Source organism: Archocentrus centrarchus, chromosome 17 (assembly GCF_007364275.1).
Source record: "Archocentrus centrarchus isolate MPI-CPG fArcCen1 chromosome 17, fArcCen1, whole genome shotgun sequence".
NCBI lineage: Eukaryota > Metazoa > Chordata > Actinopteri > Cichliformes > Cichlidae > Archocentrus > Archocentrus centrarchus.
The window spans coordinates 1,608,021-1,619,650 of NC_044362.1; the positions used below are offsets into that span (position 1 = coordinate 1,608,021).

General features: G+C 46.1%; 1 protein-coding gene across 1 annotated transcript; it reads left to right on the forward strand.

The window, feature by feature from the left end:
- The first annotated feature begins 543 nt into the window (after window positions 1-543).
- LOC115795248 (armadillo repeat-containing protein 1-like) lies at window positions 544-10,691 on the forward strand. The gene is made up of 7 exons (XM_030751080.1): window positions 544-757; window positions 2,553-2,749; window positions 3,087-3,178; window positions 4,070-4,259; window positions 4,430-4,546; window positions 4,812-4,886; window positions 7,167-10,691. Exons 2-7 carry the CDS (start codon window positions 2,588-2,590, stop codon window positions 7,356-7,358), a joined length of 828 nt encoding a protein of 275 aa, XP_030606940.1. The 5' UTR covers window positions 544-757; window positions 2,553-2,587; the 3' UTR covers window positions 7,359-10,691.
- The last annotated feature ends 939 nt before the right edge of the window (window positions 10,692-11,630 follow it).

Genomic DNA, 11,630 nt, shown 5'->3' on the forward strand with positions numbered 1-11,630 from the left:
AAACATATATATATATTTAATGAAGCCATGCTAAATTTGACTTTCATAATATCAATATTACAGGACCTCGGAGAGCACTGGGTGGGTTTTCTCAGTGCTAAAAACTGCAAACAGCTCAGTTTTCCTCCCACTGTCAGAGGCACAGGCTGAAGACTAGAGCTCACTGTTCCCTCTGAGCAGCTGTATCAGCCAGATCACCTGCAGCGGGAACCAGAACTCGTACCTGGATGTTTGATCTGTTTCTGATCATGCAGGAAACTTCACAGAGTGCCTTCTGGGTAAACTGTGCGACAGGTGAGAGTAGAGGCATCTGATACAAGGCCACTACGCGTGGCTTCATCAGTACGCCTGTGGGGTGAGATGATGTTTTTGTTGTTTGTCGGTGAGACGCTTCGGGGCGCTCTGACTCGAACTGATCCTGCATCAGTTTCTGCTTCCTTCAGGGCGTGGCGCCATGAGCTGTCGGAACAACGCAGCTCATTGGTCGGCATAATTAGATGGCCTCCACTCAGCCAATCACAGGTTTTAATGTTGCGACGTGGAAGGACGGGTGGCTTGAGCAGGAAGAATCGATTGTGCGGTTCACAGTGTCTTCATCACCGCTCTAAACGGCTCCTAGTGGACATAAAGCCGTGAATCACCTCGGGTCGGGAACCGCTTCATGAGTACGCGGGGCTGACGGAGGACAGGACGACCGGACCGCCAACGGTACCCGTTATCCGCCGGCCGCCGCTCGGTGCCGGTCACCGTTAGAGAGGTGAGCATTCCCAGGACTCGTGCAACGCCCGGGAGCCGGGCTGACCGCCTGACAACAGCCGCTTCCGTCAGAGCGTCACCGGCTCCGCTGTCACACTAACTTTACCGCGAGAATCAGCTGATTTAGTGTCTTCCGGCTTCTTTAGAAATAAACGCATCGCAGAGACACGGTGGAGAAACGGGAGGAGGGTGGGCAGGTGTTCCGGTGTGTTCGGCAGCAGCTTCGGAATGAGCCTGAGCTAAACGGAGCTAAGAACAGCTGGATCCGGATCCGCTCAGGGTCATTAACGGCGCTGCAGAACCGCTTCACGGTCCGCAGAGACTGAACGCTTCAATGCGACCGTCCTGTTCGGATCTTTATGGTTCAGTGTGTCAGACAGTAATGTGAACGTGGCACAGATCCAGGTTCAGATTTACCTTCATCATCAAAGTGTTTTAGGGAGAATCGGCTCTTATCGCTCCCTATGTGTTCAGACCAGGCAGACCGTTTCCACCGTGCTGTTCAGGTCCAGCACGACCTGTTAATGACTTTGATACCGAGTGTTTGTAAAAACCCTGAGAATAGAGAGAGGTTGTCTTCATACAGGTGAAATATACAACAGTTTAGGCTCAAATACACACATAAACAATATCTCTTTAAGGCTCTGCTGAACATTTTGACTGGTAGATTTATTTCTGACAAACCAACAGCAGATTTATATGTTCAGCTGCTTCTCCTGCAAGTCCTCCCACAGATCAGCTCCATCTCTTCCATGTTGCTCTGGTGCTGGTTCTGCTTGGTATGGTTCTGCTCATGAACAAGTTCTCCACCTGCTGCTGCAGAACAGAGCCAGGACTGCTCCCACCCGCTGCAGTCCATCACAGAGGAGGTGGGGATGAGAGACTGGAGGGGAAGCTGAGCAGACTGGTCAGCAAGGCTGTCGGAAAGGAAATGAGACAGGAAGGGGCCGAGTCTAGCTGGTTAGCAGCAGCTTAGCTTTCCATAAGGGGGGGGGGGGGGTCCTGCTTAATTTATGCTGCCGTAGTTGTGTCTGTTTGCAAAGGTTTTTGACTACTTAAAGCGGTTTTCAATCAAACGCAAATGTGCGCCTGTTTAGTCCTCCGAGATCCCACGTACCCGGTGATCCACATGGATGTTGCTGGATGGGCTGGACCAGGGAAGGGAGCAGCAGAGGTCACCAGGAACGGGAGAAGTATGAAAAAGCCATCAAAGATCAAAAATGCAACATGAAGCAACATGAAAAGCACAGACTGGCTGCAATGCACACTTCACTGTTTTTAACACTCAGTTTCATTTGAGCTCTTTGCATGTTAGAGCTTCACTCTTCTCTGTGGCTGAAGGACCAACAGCAGCACCAGCAAGAGGAGCCCAGACTGGTTGGACCACATACTTTTTACACTGACCGTCCAAAGCTGCACAGACTGCCACTGCACTGCCGCTGCTCAGCCATCATTCCCATATGAGTGGATTGTTCTCTCAGATGGGGAAAAAATAAAACTGTATATAACTGCAGCATGTATATTTGAGTGACTTTCTCCGTACCCTCACCTCGAACTGGATCAGGCAGATGGTGGCCCCTCCCTGCACTGATCCTGGGTCTGTTTGAGGTCTTTTCCTATTAAAAGGGAGCTCTTCCTCCCCGTGGTCACCAGGTTTTTTGCAATGAAGCTAAAACTGCTGTTGATGTTTTCATGTTGAGATACTTATTGTCTCATGTTTCAGAGCTCCTGACGAAGCAGAAAAAGGAAAGCTGTTAATGTAGAAATACTTTATCTCACTCTTGCTTCCTCCTCAGCTGCTTCGTTTATGGGCAGGTGAGCAGCAGCAGCCATGAGCGCCGAGCCAGACGCGCTGGCTGTGGTCAACCAGCTGAGGGACCTGGCCGCTGACCCCATGAACCGCAGGGCCATCGTCCAGGACCAGGGCTGCCTGCCGGGACTCATCCTGTTCCTGGACCACCCCAACCCTCAGGTGGTCTACTCTGCCCTGCTGGTGAGCTGACACAAAAGTGATCCACTGATTCATGTTCATGAATCATGTCGGTAGGCTAAACTGTCAGATTGTGTAAAAGCCTGTAAGAATCATATCTGGGTGTCAGAAACCTGGACCGGCTCTCATCCTGCTTTAACGCCTCCACGCGAAGCACCTCAAACAACAGGATCTGATTTTTAAGTTTGGAGATATTTGAATAGAGTTTGGTCGAGATGAGTCAGGAAGTTTTGTCCTTTCAAGACTGTGTTCCAGATTTTCAGGCGGCTCTTTGGAGCCATCACTCTGCTGCAGTTTCTGCTTCATCTTTAGGTCTGACTCTTTCTGGTTGTCCTGCCAGGCGATCCGTTATCTAGCAGAATGTCGAGCCAACCGAGAGAAGCTGAAGGGGGAGCTGGGGATGATGCTGAGCCTCCAGAACGTCATGCAGAAGTGAGTGTGATCATTCTGACCGGGTTTCTGTGAGCCGAGTAACAACATTAAACCAAATCCACAACTTACTGACGTGCTGTTAGCTGTTTCTTTACATATGAAAATAATAAAAAAAAAAAAAAAATGAAAAGGCTGAGGGAAATGTTATGAGTTCACGCTCGCTCATATACTCTGTGTTTGTGCTGAAAGTGCGAATTGAACGTCCTGCTGCTTCTGTGTGCACAGCTGGCCTGTGATGCTGGGCATTTACTGTCATTTTCAGCACCAGCTGCCAGCAGCAGAACATCGAATGGTGGGAAAATGACTTGAAAACAGCCTTATCAGTTTGCCATCAGTAAGCTGTCTCTTTGTGCCCCAGTTGTTTTTGGCATGTTGGTCATTGCTAATGCAATCTGTGATATCAGCTCAGCCCCGTCTGTCTTCTGGGTCTTGAGGTGCATTTTACTCACTGCAGTCTTCTCCTAAACAGTAGGTGTGTCACCACTCAGCAAAGAAAATCACAGGTTCAGGGTTGAACGTGGAAACAAATCGATCGCAAAACCTTTTTTTTTTTTTTTTCCCCCCATGCTGGACATCTCGTCTTATCCAGCTGCTGCAGCTTCTCCCTCTGTCCCATCTTAGAATCTCTGAGCTCCGCTGATATCACTGAAATGCACATAGAGACCAACCCGCTCACACTCGTGCCTCCAGATCAGCCTGCAGTGCTGTGAGTGTAAACTGCCTGTTAGACTTTGGTTTACAGAAGTTCAGAATAAGCTGGAGGGTCCTTCGAGAACAGAGCTGCTTCTTTGTTGTTGTCTTACTACAGAAGTGTGAGCGTGTCATTCTGCTTCGGTGGAAAAATTAGTTTTAAAAGCATCACAGTTTGAAACAGCTCGTCTTTTCGTCCAGGTCAACCACTCCCGGAGAGACTAAGCTCCTGGCCTCTGAGATCTACGAGCTTCTGCAGGCGTCCAGCAGCGCCGACTCTGAACCGGCTGAGGAGGCCGTCAGCAGCCGCCGTAAAGCCCAGTTCTTCCTGGGCTCGAGCAACAAGAGAGCCAAGACAGTCGTCCTCCACATCGACGGCCTGGACGACTCGGTCAGCACATCATTTATGCGTCACTCAATCACGAGCCGAGACAAAAACAAAATCCCTGAACTTCATTTAGACTTAGAGCTTTCCTGGCTGTGGTGATGTGGAGTTATCAGGGAGGAAACTGAGATTCACTGTTACTCTTTGTGACATCTGGCTGTGATCTGACCCTTCAGAGTCGGAGAAGTCTGTGTGAGGAGGCGCTGCTGAAGATCAAAGGCGTGATCAGCTTCACCTTCCAGATGGCCGTGAAGAGGTGCATCGTCCGAATCCGCTCGGACCTGAAGGCCGAGGTTTGAAAACGCTTTCTTCTGTCTCAGGCTTCATTTCATTTAACTCTGTTCATGTAGTTTCAGTGTATAATCGGGGGAGTCTGAATGCATGCTCTGGTTTTTATCATTTTAGAACTTTTTAAAAATCATTTTCTGTAAATCAGCTGATTAAATATTATTAGAAGCTAAAGCTTTATTTCTGTCCTTGACCAGACAGAGTGAAGCTGCCACAGCTGAACGTGACAGCAGCTCACAGCTGAGTAACTGAAAGTGTTTTTGTGTTCAGGCTCTGGCGTCTGCCATCGCCTCCACTCAGGTGTTGAAGGCTCAGCAGGTGGTGAAAGGAGAAAACGGAGATGAGGTCAGTTTTACTTTTAGCTCATTCACACTTGACACTCACTCCGAGCCTCCGCGGCATTTTATTAGCATGTGTAGCCTGAGTTTAAGTTAGAACTAAACGGGGGGAAAAAAAAAACTGTGCTGACATCAGTTTGTGCACACAGTGATCGACCACAGCTTCGGTGTGCGTCGGCACTGAGATGTAAGCCTGCAGCCAGGCTGATGTGTGTAATGTTCCACCTAAAAACACGAGAGAGGAAAGTTGAAACGTTTTTCAGTCACTTTAAATTTCTGTGTTTGTTCTAAGTTTAGTGTTAGAGCAGTTTCAGAGTTAAAGAGCTGAGATCCTGTTTAAAACCACCAGGGGGCAGCAGAGACAAACTCACTGAACCACACAGGAATTGAGGTTTTTCAGTGAGAAAGCTGCTAAACATGCTGTTCAAGCTCAGCCTGGCCGAGATGACGAGTGGCATTACCTCAGCCTCCAGTAACGCTGTGAGGAATCTTGGAGTCCTCTTTGACCAGGATATGTCCTTCAATGCACATATCAAACAAATGTGTAGGACTGCTTTCTCGCATTTGTGCGGTATTTCTATAAATAGAACGTGTGACTTTGAATTTATTTATTTGAAAGGGACAATGTATATTAATGAAAATCTCAATGTAAACATGCCAGAATTAGCCAAAAGGCTACTTTTCATCTGTAGTCCCTGACAATATACAACAATATAATCTAAACCTCAAATGCATTAAATTACACACAAAAACCCACAATAAAATAAAAAAAAAACACAAAGCAACAAATACAATTAATTAATTACAACACATTAAAATAAAATGAATGGTCACAAATCTGATTCCTCTTTAGCCGGTGTTTAAGATGAGACTGAAATCTGTTAAAGGTCGTTCACTCTCTGGAGCTGGAATGTTATTCGCGACTTTAACACCTGTTTACTGAATGTTGTGTGTCCAAAGGTATTCCACCTTCACCTCTACAGGCTCTGGTTAATCTTCCACTAATATTTGATTTTTAACATGATGAACTCACCCAGTGAAGGTGGAGCAAGCCCATGTAAAATGTTATATATAGAACAAGCAAACTTTGATTTTTTTTTTTTTAATTTTGAAAACTTAAAATATTATATTTCTGAAGTATAAAAACAACAATGAAAAGAACAAGGCCTTCTATCTGACACTTTAAAAGCCCTTTTGAATAAAGATTCTATTGGTTTTAAAGTAGTACTACCTGCCAGTGACAGTTAGTAAAACAATATTCTATATGAGAAAAAAATCATAGAATAGAGAAACGTTCAAGCTGCATTTTCCTGCAGTGATGATCGAATTTGCCTAAAATTGTGTACATTGAAAGTAATGATCTTCGATTTATCTTTAACATCATTCTTAGATGATAAAGTTGAATCTGTTGTAGTACAAAGATATTTAAGTTCATGTACAATCTGAAGTTGTTCTCCTTTTAGGAAACCATTTGAAGATACTCGTGATGTTGGTCATTCTGAAAAAAATATACAGTTTTCTTTCAATTAAGTAGTAAACATGACTCAGTAAGCCTCTCGTGAACACAATTTTTAGCTATTGTCTGTTATTCAGCATGATGCTGAAAAGCAAAGTGCTCTGTTGGGGTGATAGGAACTATGAGGTCTTTGAGATAAGATGGTGCCTGATTATTCAAGACCTTGTATGTGAGGAGAAGGATTTTAAATTCTATTCTAGATTTAACTGGGAGCCAATGAAGAGAAGCCAATATGGGAGAAATCTGCTCTCTCTTTCTAGTCCCTGTCAGTACTCTAGCTGCAGCATTTTGGATGAGCTGAAGGCTTTTCAGGGAGCTTTTAGGACAGCCTGATAATAATGAATTACAATAATCCAGCCTAGAAGTAATAAATGCATGCAGATTGGTAAATAAAATTAGTCCAAACACAGAACCCTGTGGAACTCCACAATTAACCTTAGTGTGTGAAGAAGACTCCCCATTTACATGAACAAACTGGAGTCTATCAGATAAATATGATTCAATCCACTGCAGTGCAGTACCTTTAATACCTATAGCATGCTCTAATCTCTGTAATAAAATGTTATGGTCAACAGTATCAAAAGCTGCACTGAGGTGCAACAGGACCTGCTACACAGCACCTTTAAGGCCTTCAGCAGCATTGTGACATTGCCAGACGCTGAGCTAATTTCCTGCAAATACTGGTGCCAGGTGCCACAATCACATAAGAGGGCCCAGACCTCGTGCCTAACAGAGTGTATCTGAGGTGTGCTTTCCTTTCGGTGTCTTCAGGTCTTGATCCCTTTCCCAGAGGACGGTTCTGTGGAGGTCGAGCAGAACGTGGATCTGCCGGACTACCTGCCAGAAGACGAGAGTCCGTCTGAGGAGCCCGACAAGGCAGTGAGCCGAGTGGGATCAGGGCAGGATGGAACCAGTTGGCTCGGAGCTGCCGCCAACTTCCTGTCCCGCTCCTTCTACTGGTGACCCAGCAGGGTTGCCGCTCCCTCGTGCCCCCACCTCCCGCTGTTAAACCTCCCTCCTCGTCTCAGAACCAAAACTTACCAGCTGCCAAATTGTGATTTTCAGCCGGAGAGACAAAACTGAGTTTACAGTGAGTGTGAAACGCCACCATGAAAACTGTTTCCTGCCAGGATCCTGCTCTCTGACCTCCATGTGGCGACGTCCTCTCTGTAAATGGGCCCGTCTGTTACAAACCGAAATGTCTGTTCAGACAGGAAGTGTCCCACAATGACTTGAACAAACACCGAGTTAGAACACAGAGACCTGAAGAACAAACGGGACTCCTCCTCCTCCTCGTTTTATCTTTCTTTTATTTATTTGACCTCTTGCGGTCTGGTGTGTTTTGGAGGCCGAGCAGCCTCAGTGAGCTGTGCCTTTTAGTTTCTCTGATCACAAACTTCCTGCTTCGTCCTTTCAGGCTGCAGGACAATTATGGCAAACACCCAACATGCTGAAGAAGATGACAGATGAGATAAACACGTGTTGTGGCTGTTTCATCAGGGGGGACCAGATAAAACCTTATCCCTGATTTCCAAAGAAAAGAAGGGAATCATTCCAGTTTCAAGTTGCACTGCAGTTTTATTTGAAAGTGTTTCTGCTGAACGGGCCACTTCCTGTAATCTCTGAACGTGGGCTCCTCCGATTTCAGCTTTAATGTAAACCACATGTACACCCACATGGGTGAGTTTGTTTGTTTCTAATGAGTGCAGTTCTTCTCAGGACAGTTCAGACTGCTTCGTGAGTCATCTGATCAGAGCCGCAGTGCTGTGTGAGTCTGAGCTGATCGTTCAGAGGAAAAACCAAAAAAAGATGATGCCAGTATGTCATCTGTGTCAGTTTCATGTATCAATGTGAGGAAGGGTACAACAGCCTCTCCTCTCCACCCACACATGATGGTTTCTTCTCTTTATAACCATCACTCTTTAATCTGTTTAGCCACACAGCATCTTGGACTCCCTCATTTTTTTCATTTTAGGCAGATTTTATGTGCAGCTTAAACCAGTGTCAGAGATGCTGAGTGGATTATGAAGGGTTTTCACGTCAGGTGGAGGAAATCTGTTGCTGGATGCACACGCTGGCATTTGGTTGAAGAGCACCCTGCTGGCAGACTGGTTAAAAGTTTAACGATCAGTGTGCAGAAGACATGAGGGTTAAGATATCTTTTGTCTCTGATCCAGATGTTGGGTGTTTGTTTCTGACAGCTAAAAAAAATGAAAAGAACAAAGAACGCTGGGCTGATTATGTCCCGGCTCGGGGAGTGAGCAGAGCGGCCAGTGGGTTCCCAGACTGATGGCAAACAGAAGCGAGCGACTCAGAGATGCTAGATGTGGAGGTTTGTTGCACTTGGTGTGTAATCTGCATTCAGAGCAGAGTCTCTGTCTTTGTGTTTGTGTGGGCGATGCAGAGAGAGCTGCAGCAGCTCCACCCACAACCACCTCCAAAAATGAGATCTGGGATTTTTAATGTTATTACAGCAGGAACCAAAGAGGTGGTCAGAGTGTAAATCAGGTGGAGTTTTCTGTGACTGTCACTGCGTGCGTTCAGTGAGCTCGTTCAGACAGGAAGCGTTCCGATGGCGTCACGTTTATTTGAAAGCCGTTTCTGTCTGAAAGCAGTTAAAAACTGACAGGAGCTGCAGACTGATCAGAGGTCAGAGAAGCTCAAAGGTCACAGGTGTGATTCCAGTTGGATCAGTGAGATAATGGTGCTTTACTTTCCCTTTCAGACTTTGGTTGTTTTGCTTGCACCCTGAGTGAATGCCTTTAAACTCTTCTTCACATCCAACCACTGCTGTATTTTATGGAGACGTGTTACCTGGTTTTTATTTGCTTTGCCACTTTAGAGACCTTTTTTTTTTTCTTTTTTAAAACAGTTTAATCTGAGGTTAATGGTGTATACAAGAAATGTGCATGTTAAACTGTGGACCACGCTGGACTGGATAATGGGAACAAAACCATTATGCAGCTGCAAGTTAGGACGCTAAATAATTTTGTGAATGATAACGTCAGAAAGCAGTGAGCTGTGCCTGCTGTAAGACCTTAAAACCCACAAAGGTTCAAATTGTACCTGAGCAGCGGCTCAAACGCTCCGTCTGAAGTCAGTGAAACAATCAGTGAGAGAAGCTTTAACGAGCTCGTTACAAATGACAGCACGGTTCTGTCGGTGGATTCACTGACTTTCCCTGAAAGTGCCCGCGCTGTGGTTTCTGCTGAGCAGCCAATCAGAAGCTTCTGTGTTGATGTTTCAGAGGAAAACAAACTGAAGCTGATTTGACCCGTGTTGGGACCTTTGATCACTGCTGGTGCTCCCATCCTGTGTGTGTGTTGTGTTCCCGGCAGGCGTGTTGAACACTCACATTCAGAGTAGACTGCTGTCAGATGTTAACATGACACTCGAACCCGTCAGCCTGAATACAAGACGACAGCTCGAACACGTCGGTGGTTTCTTTGGCGTTTCCATGGGAACACTGTGTAAAATTGCGTAGAGCCTCCGCCGAGCGTCTCGACGTTTAATATTTTAACGCAGTAAAAACAAACCGACTGCCGAGCTTCGCTCAGTCTGTCGTGAATAGTTCGGATAAACAGCTTTGGCTCTTCTTCTGCTGATCTTTCTTTCCTCTGAATCCTAACGGCTGAAAGCGTTTGTGAGGGTCGGCGTTAAACGCGGCACTCTGAGGGTCTTATATTCAGGCCGGTGCGCTACACGTGCTTCTCCGGGTATCACCTCGGGCTGTTACATTATTGAAGGTCACATTACGGAAGCATTTTTTTACAGCATTCTTTTTCTTTCATCTCTGCCTGCATGACCTCTGCATTTATTTTCTTCTACTCAGGTTCAATTTTGATAATTCAGATTTATTAGAAATGAAAAGCTTTCTTTAATATTCTGTTGACCTCTTGTTTTTTTTTTTTCTTTTCTCTAAATTCCCTGAAACCAGCCGGCGCTGGTTCACATCACGTGTGCTGCTGTAGAAACTGTCTGTTCTCTAATGATGGTTCCTGAATAAAAACTGTTACGATGTTTCGGCCTCCTGCTCCTCCTGTTCAGCGATGATGTTTAAGATTCAGGGTTCACTGATGTTCCAAAGGGATTTTCTTTGGTCGCTGTTCCTGTTTCTACACACAGAACTTCACATACCTGCTGCTGGACAGTCACACACACACAAACATACCTGTCCTGGCCCACAGTTCCCCCACACTTGTCCCACGTTGGCCCCAACTGGATGTTCCCACATTGGGCCCACAGCAGTTTTGTCCTTTTGGGTCTCCGTGGGGGTTTTCTGTGGGCAACCCATAGTGGATGTGCTCATAGTGGGTTTGCCCTGCCCCCACGGCCCCACCCACAGCTATCTACTGTGGGCCCACAGGGCCATGTTGCTGGTACGTTGATTATAATAAGGAAACATCATGCAGGGAAATGAGACTATTGTGAAAAAGATGAAACCATAGATCGTGTTTTACTCCACTGTCAGAAATATGAGGCTGAGAGAGCGCAACTGATTCAAAGTTCAGTAAAATGGAGGTTAAACTGGATCAGTCAGAATAACTTTGATAGGATTTGGGGGCTCTGTAGTGTGGTGCTTTACATGTGTGACTAACAAGCAAAAGCTCACTGGTTCGAGCTGGGGAGGAGGGATAAACCTTTGGCAGTTGTCTGCCAAATTAAATATGTGCTGACTCGTGAATAAGGTACCAGCACTGGTGTGAGATGAGGGGCATGTCTGTGATGTTTTTGGGGGAGGGGTCCCTGTAATGCATAATGTGTGCTTATTCTCAGCAGCCCTAGTGCGGGTCACATATCTGCCCTATATTTCACACCATGCAGGGGCACACAGGCACATGACCTGACATGCATTGCTACATAATAAACCTGAGGCGGCGGGCCCACACACATCCATCCTAATAAGGACACACATACGATCTTTCTTTTCGTGTTGCAAAGCAAAGTTGAAACCCAGCCCAAAGAGACTTCATCACAGTGGTTCTACTGTAGAAACATGTACAGGTAGAACTGGAGGCTACAAGTCTGACTGCTCATCACTGCCTTTGTTACCTGAGCAGCCAGTTGTGCTCTGCTGCTGGTCAGCACACGCTCAGCTGTAACATCACACTGGGTTCTTAGATTTGTGTTAACAGCCGTTTCTGTCCTCTTCACTAAGAGATAAGATAAAAGTGATCTCCATATCTCCACTCCTCAGAGGCTGCACACGGCTCCACACAAACTGAAATTAGCTGA